Source organism: Topomyia yanbarensis, chromosome 1 (assembly GCF_030247195.1).
Source record: "Topomyia yanbarensis strain Yona2022 chromosome 1, ASM3024719v1, whole genome shotgun sequence".
Taxonomy (NCBI): Eukaryota; Metazoa; Arthropoda; class Insecta; order Diptera; family Culicidae; genus Topomyia; species Topomyia yanbarensis.
Window position 1 is genome coordinate 93,562,561 of NC_080670.1, and position 19,959 is coordinate 93,582,519.

Consider the following 19,959-nt stretch of genomic DNA (forward strand, 5'->3'; position numbering starts at 1 on the left):
GCAGTCACTTTATAATTTCCGTGAGGTGACTTAAAAAATTGCGATTCTGAGAGTCACCTGGGTGACTACGGTCACCCAACAGTCACCTCACCTAAAGTGAGTCTCGGAATACCTCCTCGTGGGTGAGGTGACTGGTAAGTGACGTTACGGTGACTCAAGTGAGGTGAGGTGAGGTGACGGTGATAATAGGGCCCGTTATATATACAGGTTACGCGAGCTTGTTTTGTATCAGTGGGTGCTCGCTTACCACACGAGCAACATTTTCGTCCGGACGGTACAATGAGCGGTATCATGTTTGCGTTCCCGTACCAAGCATCATCGCAAGGTTCTTCGTGATAAAATCCAGGGAATCACCCAATCCGCCATTCGGCGTCAGGCTCGTCGTGGTGGTGTAAAAGGCATTACCGATTTAATCTACGAATGCTGATGGTGTGCAGGAAAATGTCATCCGAGATGCCGTGACCTACACTGAACACGCCAAGGGCAAAACCGCAATGAATGTCGTCTATAGTCTGAAGCGGCAGGGACGCATTTTGTATGGATTTGGAAGTTGAAAAGGTAGAACTCACTTGTTTGTATCATTATAAAAAGGCCCTTTTCAGGGCCACCAAAATCATTTCAAATAATAAGTTTGCATTTTCTGTTTCATGGACTGTTTCTCCCTGGAGAGCAATTTGGGTTAAACCCTAAATTATGATTTATTTCAGTACGCAAATATGGTCAGAAACAAACTGAAGTGAAGTGGAAAACATTTTTACTAGGCGTGCCGTATTACATTACTCTCTTTACCCTGAGTGTTCGATAATCTCCGTATTGGAAACACAATTTCGATTTTGTTCTTTATCAATAGATCATCCTGAAAAGGACGGTTTTTACAAGTGTATTTCTTTGGTAAGTCTCAGCATTCGATTTATGCTTTCTTTTCGGTCTTCTTGGGAAGCAGTACGGTTTGGATATTTGGCAACACACCGCCGTGAGCAATTGTCACTACGGAGAGCAGTTTGTTCAACTTTTCATTGTTATTCGTCACCAGCTGCTGAAGACGTGGGATAATTCGTGTTTTTGTTGTCACGGGCAGCATTGCCTTCCAATTTAAACACTTTAGCAGCAAGGTATTCCATTACAGCTACTAAGTAAACGGCACTCCGATGCGTTCAACACAATTTGCTTGTGTATCGACCAACGAAGGGGAGGAGCTACGAAGAACACATATTGAGGACAACAAAAAAGGACGAGCTTACATTGTGCTGTAGTCAGGTATAAAAACTCAGCATGCTGTTGCTTACGCTCAGTTCGTTTGCAGCATCAGCATGCAGCAGTTCGTTTGCAGCATCTCCCGCGAAATTCAAACCGCCGTCCGTTTGCTGCTGCCAGAAGAGTTGGCCAAGCACGCCGTCTCAGATGGCACCAAAACTGTTACCATAACACCGGCTCCAAGTAAATTTCGAACACTGCCCAAACAAAAGGCCCGTTCAGGGCCATCAATTTATCGACAAAGAATGAAATTGAAGTTTTGTTATTACAAGCATCAGAAAGTGGCTTGTCAAGAGCGTTGGATGGTAAGTGAGCCACTTATGAACAATACCGTCGCTTTCACGTAGAATGGCACAAAATCAAAAGTTATTTGTGATTTTTAGACAGTTTAGTGTAATGATTCAATTTACAAAAATCGAACGTTTTCTAACGTTTCGATATAGGTGCTCCGTTTCAAAATTTTCGGCCAGAATGCTGCCTGTTTTTTAAACGTGAAAATCTGCTGTTGTACTGAATGAAAACCTTCGATTTTTGCGCTGATTGGAAATAGTTGTGACTAATTCTGTAGAATGTAAAATTACTGAAAATAACGGATTTTGTGAAAGCAGTGGTTGATCCGTACAATTCGATTCCAAGCGAGCCAGAGTAGTTTCCGTTGGAAGGTCCATCTCTGACAATAGGAGTAAACTATTTTATTTTGAATTCAACTACAACTTCCTTGAAAACAGCACAGCTAAAAAAGTTTTGGGAAAAACGCGCAAACCTAAATTTTCCACTATAATGGAAACTGCCTGTGCCCCCGCCGCACAGCATCATCAAGATTGATAGTAATTCAATTTTGGGAAAAATTTGCTCTCCGGTAGATTCGTTTTCGTCACAACCAATTTTTAAAATAATTTGATTAGAAAAAGCGTTCACGGGTTTCTCGGTACAAGGGGTGAATTCCGAGTCGTCTGTGTCAGCGGAGTGTTGGGGAGCTGCGTCCGATGAAATGTCTTCTTGTTCTTCGTTGACATTAACTTCTTGAGGAATTCTCGAAAGGCCGTCGGCAACTACATTTTGCTTTATGCTATATTTCACCCCAAGGAGGAAAATTTGGTAAAAACCAAAATTTCTCACAAGGGTGAAAATTTGTTGGTAAAAACCAGTCTTTGTACAGGAGGGCACAAATCCTACATTTTGCTTGCCGACGCGATATCTAATGTCGTACGAAAAGTCCATTATTAGTGCGATCATCCATCTAGCAATTTTGCTTGATGGATCTTTTAGATTAACAGCACAGGTGAGTGGTTTATGATCTGTATATAAAATAAATTTATTTCTGAATAGGTAAGGTCGGAAATATTTGGTTGCCCAATAAATAGCTAATCACTCTTTTTCTATGGTAGAGTACTTCTCTTCGGTTTGGCTCAATGTTCGTGAGGCGAAAGCGACTGGTTTGTCTTTTCCTATCGGGCCTTGTGATAAGACTGCTCCAATAGCGTATTTGGATGCGTCTGTTGTCAATTTAAAAGTATTTTCGAAGCTTGGATGAATCAAGATAGGGCTGCTTGTGAGGATTTGTTTGCATTTGTTAAATAGCTTAAGGAATTCAGGGGTATGTTGCACATTTTCGTCTTTTCGCAGGCATTGCGTTAAGGGTTTGGTAATTTTACTAAAGTCTTTTATGAACTTTCTTTAATATCCTATTGTTCCTAAGAAAGATTTAATTTCTTTTGTTTTTGGAATAGGCCAGTTTCGAATAGCCTCAATTTTTTCGGGGTTTGGTTTCACACCTTCTTCGGTCACAATGTGTCCTAGAAAGGATACTTCTTTCTTTAAAACTCACTCTTATCTAATTGAATTTTTAGATTTGCCTTCCTTAGAGCCTCGAAATTCGTCTGAGATTAGTACAATGCTCTTGTAGACTATCGCTGAAGTTAGGCCTGCAAGGACGGCATTCATAGTTCTTTGAAACGTTGCAGGAGCATTCTTAAGCCTGAACGGCATTCTCAAATATTTATAATGCCCATTCTCGGTAGAAAATGCAGTTTTTTGAATGTCTTGTTCATCCATTTGGATTTGATGAAATCCTGAGGCTAGATCAAGAGTCGTAAAATATCTACTTCTTCCTAGCTTATCTAAGATGTCCGTAATATTTGATATAGGGAATTTGTCGTCAATAGTTTTGGAATTTAGTTTCCTATAATCTACGACAATTCTCCATTTTTGGACACTGGCGTCATCTATCTTCTTGGGCACGACGCAGATGGGTGAATTCCAGGGAGAAGTAGATGGCTGAATAATGTTTTCTGTCAACATTTGTTGAATTTGTTTACAAACTTCTTTGTGGCAATGAGGGTATCGATAGCTTTTTGATAGACTGGTATCTCATCTGTAGTGTTGACTTTATGTTTTACCGCGTTAGTTGCAGTTAGGTGTTGATTGCCTAGGTGGAATACATCTTGGTTTTTACTGATAACAGAAGTTATTTTCTCTCTCCTCGATGTTCAAATAGTTTAATAGAAGTTGCTCAAAAAGCAATTTTAAATTTCCTGGTACGACTTCTGAGTGGTTTATTTCGTTATTTTCTGAACAACTTTCGAAGTTGTTTAGGTGTACGTCAAGGGGGTAGTTTAATGACAAGGTTGGAGTCGATTCGGAATTGGGGGGAAGGAGAGGAGTTGCTTCTCTAATCTTCCGGTCATTACATCACATGCTTTGGTATTCTTAGTATGTATAACAAACATGAAGATGTGACACAAGGCGCGAAGAGCGCACTAAAATCCTGTCAATCCTATTTTTCATTGGATTGTCTGCTCTAAATATATCATCAGGGGACCATTCATAAATGATATCGGATATTGACAATAGGGGAAGGGCGTCATGTAACGAGATAAAAACTAAAAATGAATTTTAGACGTATCAGCGGATCAGGGATAAAAAACGAACTACATTGTTTATGAATGGCCCCCAAACAAAAAATATTCCATAGCGAATATCACGTAACATCGGCGACAGAGCATTGGGATCAAGGCCAAGTCACATTTTGGAAAAAATTTCCCCATTATACATTCATTGCAGAATTTATTAAAATCGACATTTTCTTCGTGTTCGTACTCATCACCCTGTAATTCTGGAACCGGAAGTGGGATCCATTAGAAATTCAATAGCAGCCTTTCATTTGGGACTAAGTTTGTGAAAATCGGTTCAGCCATCTCTAAGAAAAATGAGTGACATGTTTGGTCACATACACACAGACGCACATACACACACATACATACACACGCACAGACATTTGCCGAACTGAATCGAATGATATATGTCACTCGGCCCTCCGGGCCTCCGTTAAAAAGTCGGTTTTTAGAGCAATTGCAATACCTTTCTATTGAAAAAGGCAAAACATGCCCAAAAAACTTCCTTAATTTCGTAAAAACTAAAATTAAATCGGATTATTTCCCAACCGCAATGCATCTTGACGGAAAGGTGATAACTCAGGAAATTTGCAATCTTTTTGCAACATTCTATAACCCGTCAGGGTAACAATTTAGCACTCGGTAGAAATATACCTATTTGCAGTGGCGTAGCCAGAAATTTGGTTGGGGGGGGGGGGGCTTTGACAAAAATCGTTGATTTTTCGAAAATGCTTCAATGTAATGTAAATTTGATAAAATATTGAAAGTTCACAAACAAAAACAGTTCAGCGGTTACCATTCCATTCTAAAAATAAGAAAAAAATAAAGAATACCTTAAATATCTTCATAGAGTTTTAAAATGGAATATATCTTACGGTCAACATCACAAAATTTCGAAACCATCAACTTCGAAGGTTAGTCATCAAATGGTGAATACTTCCCAGTGTTCACAAGCTCCTATCTCATACTTTTCTGTGCGTTTATTGATGACATTTAATCTGTATCCCGGCATCGTCTGGGTACTACCGTCTTCTGCAGTAGAAGCAAAATGAGAAGGTGCGAGTGGGCATGTGCGCTATAACCCTACCATAGACAGAAATAAATACGTGAGGTGGCAAAGAAACCCCGCGTGGCTGTCCGAGGAGACAGAAGGTTGTGTCAAACCCAACAAGCCGCCCGGAAAACACCACGTTACGAAGAATCAGGTGATAAGGTGGATCGGAATAATCGATCAAAGCCCACGTAACGAAAAAAGGACTACGATTGGAAACATGGTACATCCAACTGTTAGTCTTTTTGCTTTCCTGGGTTCGAACGAATCCTACACAATGAGCTGAAAACTCGCAACTTCAAAGACGTAGCATTGTAGGAACTTTGCTTGGCAGGACAGAATGTGCGGAAAAGCGGGCATCGCGCGGTTACATTCTACTAGAGCGACGTGCACTACCCTCTAGAAGCGTAACCCGAGAACGAGAAATATCTTTTACGCGCATTTGGAGCCCGCGGCAGAAAGTGAAGCTCCTCATCAGAGACATGAACCTCACCCCTGAGATCACCTGATTAACAAATTTATAACCAAATCGACCACGTTCTAATGAACGGAAAAATTTTCACAAATGTGCGCACCTTCCACAGTGCGAATATAGATTCGAAATCGCCTACAGGAAGATAGGCGATGGAGCATCTGTATAGAGTTATGAAAATTCTACGAGTAGGTAAATCGCTCAAGCAAAGGCTATGTGCCACAGCTTGACATATGAAGAGATACTAATGGAGACCTTCTCACGACCGAATGCGAGCTGATCGATAAGTGTATTATGACGAACATCGAAATAGCAGTAGACGATGAGAGTATCGCAAGAATCAGTCTGGGGACATGCGCAGCCGACAACAGATTCCCAGCGCAAGATCTACCGAAGAGTCATGAGGTGATCGGCGGGTTGAGGACTGATAAAGCCGCTGGCAATGATCAACTGCCATGTGAACTGCTAAAACACGGAAAAGAAGCGTTGTATAGAGTACTCCACTAGGTGGTTTTAAAGACCTGGGAGAAACAGATTTTCCTGGAAGATTGGATGAAGGAAGTAGTATGTCCCATCTTTAAACAGGGTGTTAAGCGGGATTGCTGCAAATAGTTATCGAGCAATCATATTGCTGAATCACCGTTAGCAAGCGAAGACCTGGGAGGAACAGATTTTACTGGAAGATTGGATGAAGGAACTAGTATGTCCCATCTTTAAAAAGGGTGTTAAGCGGGATTGCTGCAAATAGTTATCGAGCAATCATATTGCTGAATCACCGTTAGCAAGCGGACGGAAAGGTGATAACTCAGGAGATAACTCGTTGAGAAAACTAGCATATAACGCCCAAATACGGATTTCCGGACCAGCGAAAATAGATCGAGTGATGAGTATTAGAAATACTTTTGAGTCCTTTTGAAACTCGGAAAGGGCTACGGTAAGGTGTGATAATAAGAGCTAAGATTGACGCGGTTTTCCAGAAGTCTGCTCAGCTTTCTAGCTTCACGATCTTAAGACGATGGTGGAAACGTGCATCCGACTGACGGTTGAAGCGATGACGATGATATCGAGTTGGTTGATACCCACACAATTAGGGCAGATTGTTGGCATGTTTAACCCGCCTAGTCGCCATTTCGTTGACTGGGTGAGCTCGTGTATTTGGGCTCACTGATGACCGCCAATAATGACACCAACAGAGAAATTTAGAAAAGTATTCTAGCAGGTGAATGTTGTTACTTTGGGCTTCGAAAAACCCTTCGATCGACGAAGGTACGACACCGAATGAAGTTAATCTTCTACAAATCGCTCATTGGACCGGTTGTCTTCTACGGTCAAGAAACCTGGAGCATGCTGGCGGGAGATCAACGCGTTCTTAGTGATTTTGAATGCATCGTGTTGAGAACGATTAGTTTCTAGAGCCATTTTACCGAGTTGTTCACCATTCTGAAAACATGCAGCCACCCAAATTTCGCTGAGCGAACAATGGGTGGCTCTCCAAGCTACTGTTGCAATTCGTTGTTCATACGCCGTCTCCGTATTTCGTCTATCATATGCATCCCATCGTTTCCAAAATTATTATTTAAATATTAAAAATGAAATATTTTGCCTTTCTCAATAGAAAGGTATTGCAATTGCTCTGAAAACCGACTTTTTAACGGAGGCCCGAAGGGCCGAGTTACATATACCATTCGATTCAGTTCGTCGAGTTCGGCAAATGTCTATTTGGCCACATTGGCCACCATAATCGGTTCCGGAAGCCCCGGCGGAAGTATCTAAATTCAGAATAACAGTCACATCGGTTTCTCGGAGATGGCTAGACCGATTCGACTAAACTTAGCCTCAAATGAAAGGTATTGCGTCCCCGTAAATATTTAATTTCATCCCGATCCGACTTCCGGTCCCGGAGTTATAGGTTGTGGCGTGCGATCACATAGCAAATTGTGATTCAAACCGATACTCCGATGAAAGCAAAAAAGGTAAAAATTTCGCTAAAACGTCTCTCAAACAACTTAAATTTGCTGTTCTAGGTCACCGACGGCCAACCAAACTTTCGTTGACTACATTGAACACCATAGACGGTTCCGGAAATGCCCGGGAAAAGCAGCCATTTTTCAAAATTTACGAACTCACATCAGTTTCCCTGAAATGGTTGGGCCGATTTTCAAAAACTTAGTCCCAAATGATAGCTATAATATCCCCATAGATGTCTATAAAATTTCGTACGGATCGCTTATATGGGTCCGGAAATATAGACTAAATCGTCCTGTCACATATGAAATTCCCATATAAGCCGGAACTCAATTTTTTTTTTCAAGGGGGGGACCCCATGAAATTTAAGAAATCGAATTCGTATTTTTGATGCCATCTTTAAAATGCATGAAACGTCGAGATTTTATGTTATCTCGAAAAATTTTTTTTATAAAAATTGACTTTTTGGGACTTTGCCGCACCTTTTTGCCTTTCTCGATAGAAAGGTATTGCAATTGCTCTGAAAACCGACTTTTTAATGGAGGCCCGGAGGACCGAGTGACATATACCATTCGATTCAGTTCGTCGAGTTCGGCAAATGTCTGTGTGTGTATGTATGTGTGTATGTATGTGTGTGTGTGTATGTGCGTCTGTGTGTGTATGTGACCAAAAATGTCACTCATTTTTCTCAGAGATGGCTGAACCGATTTTGACAAGCTTAGTCTCAAATGAAAGGTGCAACGTTCCCATAGGCTGCTGTTGAATTTCTAATGGATCCGACTTCCGGTTCCGGAATTACAGGGTGATGAGTACGAACACGAAGAAAATGTCGATTTTAATAAATTCTGCAATGAATGTATAAAGGTGAAAATTTTTCCAAAATATGCTTCGATTTGTAGTATTAGGTCACTAACATCCATTCAAAGTCTATTTGGCCACATTGGCCACCATCATCGGTTCCGGAATGATTTATTTTCCTGTATATAATTGTCATGTGATGTATAATAATAAAATGTAATATATGCATTTAAAAGCTTTTAATGAATGTAAACAACGCACACATTCTCGTGATTCATGATTGAGAAAGGCACAATTGCACCGTTAGGTGGATTGAAATAGGTTTTTGCCTTTCTCATACGGAATTACGGGTTTCAGAGTAGGGCCACACAGAAATTTCTCATATAAACTATAGGAAAAATTAAAAATAGAATTTTTGTTTTTGATGCTAAATGTGTTCAAGGTGCGTGAAACGTCGAGATTTGATGCAAACTCGAAAAAAAATTTGACGACGATTCACTTTTTTGGATTTTGGCACATTTTTGCCTTTCTTATATAGAAAGGTTATGCAATCACTCTGAAAAACGTCAACCTAATCCCGGCCAAATTTTTTTTTCGACTCGCATAAGGTTTCTGGATTTTAACAGGGGCGTAGTTGATGGTTTACGGAGAGGGGTTACACCCCCCCCCCCCTCTACTGTTCACTCCTCTCCTTTAAAAATCTCCTAAAACAACCCCTCAGACCACCACCCCATCCAGCCCTCATACCCCTCCCTTTCAACTCCATCATCTTTAAACCACCACTATATCACAAAGCATACCAATTTAAGCTGGGGAGTCGTTCGTTCATGGGACTTTCGCCCTCCTCACATACCCATCCTCGCATGACAAAATGAGTTAGCAAGCAGATAACATTGATCTAATGCTGATTAGGCTAATGGAGTACGATATTTTTTTGTTTCAAGTGTTTCACCGTCGACACGTAGCTCATCAAGTTCGTGGCTGGCATGCCATTGTGTATAAGTGCAAAGTGTACTAAGAATGTAATGGACATTTCCACAATTATGTTGAACATAAAAAGCCTCCGTGCCATAGATTAGAGAAATGAGAAAGGCACAATTGCACCGCTAGGTGGATTAAAACAGGTTTTTTTTTATTTTAAATTAATCACCAGTAATTGTTTTTTTGAATTCAATTAATTTTGGTTTGGGGCGGGGGTTTCCCCCAAAACCCTCCCCTGGCTACGCCACTGATTTGTTGACATGTAAAATTATGCTCACCGCTGTTCGATACCCTTCACTTTCTCATGTAAATTTTGTTTATTTTCGCGTATGTGAACGGTTTTGTTCGTGTAGCTGGGTTAGAAAATTTGAAATAAGTGTACTGGCTATGCTGCGCATAGGTGATGACAGCTGTGCGACGGTACGGTTTTTTTTTTGGTGTCGTTTTGTTTTGGTCGTAAGGAAGGCGGCCATCGAGTTTTTGGTAGAGACTGACGAACCACGGCAGTAAACAGACGCCCAAATAATCGGTTTTTCTCGGGACAGTTTCCCGCCACTAGTGCCAGTGAGGTAGAGTGCGCGCGTGCGACGGCTAGTTATACCGTCGAAAGTGCCGGCCCGTGGTTCGGGCACACGTAAATACGGTGTTGAGGGGATCGCTAATCGCTAAGGAGTGCTCTCGCTTCCCCGGCTAAACGAGATGGAGTCAAAACACCGACCGTTCTCACTGTGGAGGATCAGTCGAACGAGCCTAGCTCTCCTCCACAGTTAATCGCCAAGGAGAACGAAGCAGGGCGGACAAAGGTTCCCCCTGGGAAGTGCACTGCGGTGACTTCCGGGATCGCTTGCGGCGAGCAAGTCGATCCGGCGATAATTCGCCAACGTCGCTAGGGAGGTTCCAACAAAGGAGCCAAGTTCACCTCCCTAGCTAAACACAAAGGACTGCTGCCGGAGCAACCAACACCATTCCGGGAGAACTCGGCCGTCGTAGTCCCGGTCGGTCGGACGAAACCACCCACCTTTTCGCCCAGCAGCAGCAGCTCAACACCAGCAGTGGAGAGAATTAGGAGAAAATAAACACGGTAAACTTATTAATTTATTTTGTTTGTTTATCTTTTTGTTGTGAAACGAAAATCCGAAATTCTGTAGAAGCACTTAGTCCACCCTTAAAAGAAGGGTCCGCTGGGCAAACAAGAACCCGAGTAGTGGACTTACCATTATTTACGATTCTTCCAAGAAGTTTACACTACATTTTCGGAGAAAGATCGAGAGCGTGAATACTTTTCATTTCTCCCAGAACTTTCAAGAGATATCAGAAATAAACAGATGAAAGTACATACAATCATGGATGCCTTAAAAAACTTGGATAGTTCGAAAAGCCCTGGACCTGATGGCGTTCCACCGGTATTTTTAAAAACTTTGTCAATGGAACTAACCGCTCCTTTATTTTGGTTTTTTAACATGTCTGGAACCAGGTTTTTTTTCCTAAAACATGAAAAAGCGCTTTCTTAGTTCCAATTTTTAAAAATGGTAAAAAATCCATGTGCGTAATTATCGTAGAATAGCTATCATCTCGTGCATTCCCAAGATTTTCGAGGCGATTGTTAATGAAAATTTACTTCACCAAATCAAGAACAGAATTACCCATATGCAACATGGTTTTTTCAAAGGGCGTTCTACAAGTACAAATCTACTCGAGTTCATTAACTACACATCAACAGCAATGGATTACGGAAACCACGTAGAAGCTCTTTATACAGATTTTAGCAAAGCATTTGATCGCATCGACATGCCCATGCTACTTTTTAAATTACAATAAAATAGGGTTTGAACCAGGACTTCTTGCATGGGTACATTCGTATCTTACAAATCGTGAACAAGCTGTTAGATTTAAAGGGATAAAATCAATCCCAATTCAAGTTACAACAGGAGTCCCTCAAGGGTCTCTTTTGGGCCCGCTATTCTTTATTTTATTTGTTAACGACATTTCCTTCGTTCTTAAAGATGTAAAAGTTCTTATATATGCTGATGATATGAAACCTTTTCTAGAAATAAGAAATAGTGAAGACTTTCAGACATTTCAAAATGAAGTAAATATATTTTATATATGGTGCAACAAAAGCTTTCTAAAACTGAATGTAAAAATGTAATTCTATAACATTGAGTAGAAAGAATAATATACAGAACAATAGAATCTTATTCTTAAAATAAAAGATCTAGGAGTTATTATGGATTCCAAAATAACATTCATAGATCGTTATAACACAAAAATTAACAAAGCAAACAGCACACTAGGTTTCATTTAACGCTTCAGCTATAATTTCCAAGATCCCTACATAATAAAAACATTATATGTAGCCCATGTGCGTTCAACACTAGAACATTGTAGTATACTTTGTTCGCCATTTTCAACAACATGCAAACCGGATAGAATCAGTACAAAAGCAGTTTTTGATGTTCGCACTTCGTAAACTAGGTTGGACTGGACTACATTTGCCATCTTATGAAGCACGATGCACATTTTGATGTTTGAATTGACATTCAAACTTTGAAAGATCGTCATGAATTTTCTATGGTACCATTCGTAAACGACATTGTATCACATAGTATTGATTCAATCGAACTATTATCGAAACTAAATTTTATGCTCCTTCTTGACAACTACGTAACCGCAGCATCTTTTGTACAATTCGCCATTGTACTAATTATGCCAAGTTTGGCCCTTTAAACCAAATGATGAATATTTACAACAAGCATTGCGAAACCATTGACTTTACTATGTCAAAAACAAAACTTAAGCAGCAGTTTAAAATAAATCAAAATTTTAACTAGTGTTAAGTTAGTTTAATAATTACTGTAAGAAACCGGTCTACATCTGATTGACGACGAAAATTGATCGATTCCGTCCCCTGGGGTGGAAAGCAAGCACTTCGACCTCTGCGTGTAGTCTCTCGCAAGATAGCCCGTCTCCCCGTATTTCCAGCACATCCCGGATCTGTCCGGGCCTTTGCAAGCCCCTACTAAATGTCCAAGGCCCAAACACTTGAAGCATTTCTCCGCTTGTTTTTTTTTCTTGTGGGGCAGCTCTCAGTAGGCATCTCGACCATCCAACCGTAACTTTGCCTACCTCCAGTGCCTTGTCTGCAGCGGTTACCGGTAAACGAATCATCGCTGTCCGAGTTCCTCCATATCCCTTCCTTAACCGGATCGTCATGTGCACCTCGCCCAGTCGTTGAATTCAGCTCGAGGAGCATTTCACCTTTTTGGATACGCCTGACTTTTACAACGTTTTCCCGCAAGTCCTTCAGCTCCGGGTCCTCTCTGACTTTCTTGAGCAGCGTTGCATACGGCGTCGCGTCATTGGCTTTGACTAGCACGGCTTCTACTTTTGGCGCCTTCTTACGAGCCGAGGGTTTTCCTTTTCTCTTCTGATCCCCTTTTCGTTCCTCCTTCTTTTTTTGCTGTTTCCCGTGTTTCTCAACAATGTCCTCGAGTGTCTGCCTCTTTGGCCCGCCTAGTGCTTTGTTTCCTGGTGAGTATCTTGTCCTCTTTGGAGTTATATGAATTGGCGTGTTCTTCACCCAATTTTCTTCTCATTATCCAGTTTCGGTGGGGCTAGGAGGATAGAAGCCCTAGCCGACGCCAATACTCGCTCAGCTACATCCGCCCTCCGCGTTGTCTTGTCATACTCCTTCACGACAGACAGTAGCGCCTTCCGGATTCTAATGTCTATCCCCTTAATGCCCTTATGGACAGTGTTTCTCGCGTCACAAACTTGTGGAGCTCCTCCACCAAGCACTTCGCTGCCACTAGTTTTGGCGTCTATGGGGTGTAACTCTTCCCGCTCTGCTCTGGCTGTTGTTGCTGCTGTTTTTCCTCCTGCACTTGCTGAATGACTTCAGCTACTATTGGTGGTGGTGATCTTACCAAACCACCTCTGGTAAGCGGATTTGCCGTGCCTGTGCTGTATGTGTTGGTTGCTTTGTTGTTATCCATTTTATTGGTTCCTAACTTTGGGCCGTTATCCCCACTCGTTGCACATAGTCGCCTCTTGTTATCCTATGATTATCTATGCTACTAAAATCTTAGAAGCAGGGAGGTCATGCTAGGGTTGACACTATCCTTCATGGGAAATAGTGTTCAGAGCCGGATCTGCGTAAAATCGGAAATGGTCTAACCGAACCTAGTACCACCAACCAAATGATGACGAGTTTCGACCGTACCCGGAGACCAGCCAGGGTTTTGTTGAGACGGAGGCTGTCATACTGTTAGCCCACTCGCCATTTCAAGTCGGTCTCATCCTTACACAGGGAGTAGAACAGCACGCCCGTCATGTGAATCAGCAGTGGTTCGTTTAGGTAACCATCGTAGAATTTTAACAGAGTGTTCCTAGGGCAGAATTTGCGTAATCTTGGCCTACCAGAAAATTTTGAAAAAGCAACGTTCTTTCCACATGTCTTAGGAACACTCTGTTAAAATGATACGATGGTATACAATATTGAGCGTATTCAAAAAGGTAATGCGCTATCGTGCAGCCCTACCCGCAAATTCTGAATATACAAAGTTCTTTCCACATGTCATAGGAACACCGTTCAAATTGTACGATGGCATATTTTCATGTTTGAAAATCATATTCAAAAATGTAATGCTTAAAAGTGCTGGTCTGCAAGAAAATTTTGATATGAAGAGATCTTCCCACGTGTCTGTTAAAATTTTATGATGGCATATTTTTATATTTTAAATTGTTTTCAACAATGTAATGCGCAATCGTGCTGTTTACTAAACGAGCAGCTCACACGTGCTTTTGCTTGTCAATGAACGTAGTGTACTGAGCTCACTACTGGGTAAAATGCGCTAGGAACATGCATACAAGTCGAAATTCTTGTAGGTATATGCTAGCGCAAATAAAGAACGCCCTATTGGAGAAATCATTGCTAGCGCATTTAACCGCAATCTGATGTTGATGGTTACCGTTATGTAGTTGAATAAAAAAATACAATACATCTATCATTTTAGTTGAGCACACGAGTCCGGAATCAGGTGGAACAGAAAAAACGTCAAGTTTCAGCATTGGCGGCAGGAGTGAGTCAAGAAGGGCAAAATCTCTTCCTAGCAATAGCACGCACTATCAATCAGGTTTGCCACCGGCTAACGAATCAAACAGAGTCCTCCGTCATTGGCGAAGCATCCAAGCTTACTCTATTGAACGACCTGGCATGACGCTGAATTCTGTTTGACTCTTAAGTGTTATAACAATTATCTGTGATACAAAATATGTTGTAGGTATCGTGGTCTGGACCTAATATTGTTGTATTTCAAGATGTGACCATAACACCTCCCTATAAAGTAGATAACGTAAACGGGTCACCTGATTCCAGACAGTTAACATACGTGAAAAAAATAGTATGCTAATACATTTTCCATAAGACAGTTTAATTAATAACATTTCACTTTTAGGTAGAAAAGCATCTTAACGATCAGGCTTCTACAAGTTCGAGTCCGACTATTGTTTCTGCCAAGTGATGCATTCGTTTCGAAGAATCAGATAGAAGTTTCCCGGAAAATGAAATATGCAGTACATACCATCAGAATTATAATTCAAAGAAATGAAGGAAATAATAGCAACATTAAAAACATGAATAAAAATTGTCTTGTGTTTCTCTATGTTTGGCTCACATCATCGGATCGGAAAATCCAAATCTAATGAATGTATGGTTAGAAGCTATCTATATATTACTTGGACAGTTTGAGGAAGTGTATGGGATAAGTAAATGTCTATAGGTTTTTCCATGGAAGATGGGTGGGGATGTAGAAATTGTTCACGTGGGCTTTTCGTTATAATGAATCAAATTTACATTCACTTCACCTACAACATCACTTTATATTTACATTTGAAATCAACGTCACTTTATGTTTACATTTCAAATGAAATGTATAGGATTCGCTTAGACTTTGAAAACTTACTCATATACCAATCGGATCAACTCGACAAATTGGGACAATTGTGTGTGTGTGTTTTCAGGAAGCAGACAAAATGTAGTGAGAAGTGGGGTAATTCGGACCGCTGGCCATTTCGGACCCCCACCTTTTTCTCAGCTATGGTAATATTATGAATACGCTTCATATTATTTTCATGACTGTCATGTAGCTCTGTTCTGTCTCTCACAATATTGCGATTCTCAGACTTCATGTGCATGCGCTAAAAGTGAATGTTGCTTCGTAGCGCTTTTTTTTGAAAAATGTAAGCCGAAAAACTATTAAATGAAATGCATTATCGTTAATTAGGATCTGCCGGATAATATATTTTATTTATACCCTGTTTTGGGCGAGACTATACTAATTAGGCCAAAATAGGAATTCATTTCTATTGCGAGAAATCGAAAAGAAATGCGTGGTCCGAACTGTAACAGGGTTAGGGTAATTCGGACCTTTCATGTACTTTCACGCAGAACTGTTTATACACAATCATCGGTCACATCGGTTTCTCGGAGATGGCTAGACCGATTCGACTAAACTTGGCCTCAAATGAAAGGTATTGCGTCCCCGTAAATATTTAATTTCATCCCGATCCGACTTCCGGTCCCGGAGTTATAGGTTGTGGCGTGCGATCACATAGCAAATTGTGATTCAAACCGATACTCCGATGAAAGCAAAAAAGGTAAAAATTTCGCTAAAACGTCTCTCAAACAACTTAAATTTGCTGTTCTAGGTCACCGACGGCCAACCAAACTTTCGTTGACTACATTGAACACCATAGACGGTTCCGGAAATGCCCGGGAAAAGCAGCCATCTTTCAAAATTTACGAACTCACATCAGTTTCCCTGAAATCGTTGGGCCGATTTTCAAAAACTTAGTCCCAAATGATAGCTATAATATCCCCATAGATGTCTATAAAATTTCGTACGGATCGCTTATATGGGTCCGGAAATATAGACTAAATCGTCCTGTCACATAGGAAATTCCCATATAAGCCGGAACTCAATTTTTTTTTCAAGGGGGGGACCCCATGAAATTTAAGAAATCGAATTCGTATTTTTGATGCCATCTTTAAAATGCATGAAACGTTGTTTTTTGTTATCTCGAATTTTTTTTTTATAAAAATTGACTTTTTGGGACTTTGCCGCACCTTTTTGCCTTTCTCGATAGAAAGGTATTGCAATTGCTCTGAAAACCGACTTTTTAATGGAGGCCCGGAGGACCGAGTGACATATACCATTCGATTCAGTTCGTCGAGTTCGGCAAATGTCTGTGTGTGTATGTGTGTGTGTGTATGTGCGTCTGTGTGTGTATGTGACCAAAAATGTCACTCATTTTTCTCAGAGATGGCTGAACCGATTTTGACAAACTTAGTCTCAAATGAAAGGTGCAACGTTCCTATAGGCTGCTATTGAATTTCTAATGGATCCGACTTCCGGTTCCGGAATTACAGGGTGATGAATACGAACACGCAGAAAATGTCGATTTTAATAAATTCTGCAATGAATGTATAAAGGTGAATTTTTTTCCAAAATATGACCCAGGGTGGCGATTCCTGGAAAAAACCTGGAAAATCAGGGAATTTCAGGGAATTTTAGTTGACCTGGAAAAACCTGGAATTTTCAGGGAATTTGTATTCAAATCAGGGAGAAATTTCGACCTGGTGTTAATAATTTTTTATAAATGCGACTGGAAAATATTGGCTGAAATATTCGGTTAAACGCACTTATTCCCTTCAACACATTTTATGCAAGGGAAAATAAATATATTCGATCCATCTCATAATTACAACTTCTCACAACCATGGTTATAAGGGTCATCCCCCGTCAGATTTACAACCAAAATTTGAATTCGTTCCAATTTTTTTTTCTTGCATTCTTTAGCTAAAAATAATTGACACGTATTTTTTGTTTTGGCTGAATATGATACTTTTTTCAAGTTATCAGATTTTTAACATTTGAAGTTTATAAAAACGAACACATTTGAATCACTGATAACTCGAAAAGTATTTGATGCATGGAAAAAATATTATTTACAAAAGATGTTTTTGCATGAGCTTACCGAAAAAAAACAAAAAAAAATATTTTTGTTATATAACTTATGAAATCTGCAATTATTATAATTATTATAAACAAATTGATTAAATATCAAGAATCATGTTTAATCTTTTTTTTTGTGAAAAAATCTGGAGTGGATATCAAAATACTATGCGAGATATTACGGTTATAAACTGAAGACAATCCAATTTTACACTAAACGACCAGTGACCTGTTATAATTGTATTATCTCGTGATGTAATGGGAGATCCATTCCGAATTTTTTACCTAATCTAAATGATTTCAAAAAATAATAAAATGCTTTTAGTTCAACTTAAAAAAATCGTTTCTAGTATTTGCAGAATACATAAGTTACATAGCAAAAACAAATATGCATTGCAAAAACAATTTCGATGAGCTCAAGCGAAAAGGCAACTTTTAATATTTAATATTTTTCTACAAATTGAATAGTTTCTGAGTAGAAGATTCTTTGATTCCAGTGGATACTGAGTAGGTGTAATTGCCTACGGGTCCGCTACCCCCCTTTTGGCCTTTCATACAGTGGTGTGCTGAATGCAGAATTGTAACGAATTTTGAGCGTACTGTTAAATGGAGCCGCTGCAGAGCAAGACTCGAGCTAGGATGGTGGCTACCAACATACATACATACAAATTGAATAGTTTCTGAGTTATCAGTGATTGAAAAATGTTCAATTCAATAAAATTAAAAATTTTACAAACTCATAAATTGAAAAAAAGAATCGTATTCATTAAAAACAAAACTTAGTGCGAACAATTTTCAGCTAAAGATCGCAAAAAAATTGGTTGTAAATCTGACGTGGACTGACTCATATATAATATTTAATATGGATGCCAAATTGATTTATCGACGGCCTTGTTGCGATTCTTCTGACTCTGTAAGGTAAATACATGTACTTATATACATATAAGTACGCTTGGTGTGCACTAGGGCATTGCAAAAAAAATTTTTTTTTGAGTTCTCAAAGGCCCCCCCTCTCATATTGTGACAAATGTCAAAGTAAGCTCAGATGCCAAATTTCACATCATTTGGACAATTTTAGACCCCCGCCCTCTTCGCTTGAAAATTTTTGAAATTGCTACTATGGGAAAATATTGAGGAAAAATACGTTAAATGCTATAACTTTTGAAGTAGCAATCTGAAAATTACAATCTATACCTCTTTGGAAAGAAAATAGTCATAGTATTTGAATTGAGATATCTTTGTTTCTAGGAAAATACGGGAAAGTGGGGTACTGGGTCATTTTGGACCCAAAATCCCATATTTTTAATGATTTTTCTGCTCCGTGATGCAAATCGTACATATTTTGTGGTTTTTCTAATGTGAAAAAATCTCAGAAATCGAACGGAACCCTTTTGACCTTAGCCCGAATACGAGAAGTTGGGGTTATAGGGCTTTTTGTCAATCATATTAAATTGTATCATTTTCTCATGCATATATCTTCAATCAATTTTCATAAAATGTAACTTATTGAACGTCTAAAATTTTGAGGAATAAAACAAAAATAAAAACGTTAGAGGTAAAATTCAGAAACATCAAACTTTTTGATATTTACTTTACAAATCTCATTTTTTTCATTACTTGTCCTAATACTTCAACTTACCCTATTTTTCCAGAAATGAAACTTTTCTCATGTGATCCCTAAGCATATTTTACACTAAAAGTAGTAAATTAAATAAGAATTTTGTTGTTAAATGGAGTTAATATGTGCGATTTTATGATAAAAATGTGAAATCGATACTATATGTCAGAAAATATATGTTTCTGAATTTTACTGGTAACGAATCTATTTTTGTTATAATCCTAAGGATTTTCCACGTTCAACAAGGTATAATTTATTAAAATTGAGTGAAGAATAATAGAGATATATTCACGAGAAAATGATGAAGTTCAATATGAATGACAAACCCCAACTTCTCGTATTCGGACAAAGGTCAAAAAGGCTCCGATCGATTTTTGAGATTTTTTTGCATTGGAAAACTACAAAATATGTATGATTTGCATAACGGAGCAGAAAAATCATTAAAAATAGGGGATTTTGGGGCCAAAATGACCCAGTACCCCACTTTTCCGTATTTTCCTAGAAACTAAAAAATTTCCATTCGCATAATTAGATTATTTCCTTCCAAAAGAGGTATAAATTGTAATTTTCTGATTGCTACTTCAAAAGTTATAGCATTTAATGTATTTTTCCTCCATATTTTCCCATAATACCAATTTCAAAACATTTCAAGCGAAGTGGGCGGGGGTCTAAAATTGTCCAAATGATGTGAAATTTGGCATCTGAGCTTGCTTTGACATTTGTCACAATATGAGAGGGGGGGCCTTTGAGAATTAAAAAAAAAATTTTTTTTGCAGTGCCCTAGTGTGCACAGGCCGTTTACTTTGACACGGCTCAATGCATTAGCTTGGCCGAACCGTGGGTATTTTTTATGTTTACAAATTGTAGACGAAAAATATGGGTCAATAATGTTAGAGATACAGAGTGGTAGA

The 19,959-nt window shown here is 39.4% G+C and overlaps 1 protein-coding gene across 1 annotated transcript in view; it reads left to right on the forward strand.

Annotated features, from left to right (window-relative positions):
• Positions 1–15,060, forward strand: part of LOC131678058 (LSM12 homolog A) — a 108,661-nt gene extending 93,601 nt beyond the window's left edge. The window contains exons 3-5 of the mRNA XM_058958194.1: positions 14,431–14,550; positions 14,698–14,817; positions 14,872–15,060. Coding sequence (XP_058814177.1) covers positions 14,431–14,550; positions 14,698–14,817; positions 14,872–14,937 — 306 coding nt within the window. The 3' untranslated portion in view covers positions 14,938–15,060. The remainder of the gene's footprint in view (positions 1–14,430; positions 14,551–14,697; positions 14,818–14,871) is intronic.
• Positions 15,061–19,959: the final 4,899 nt, after the last annotated feature.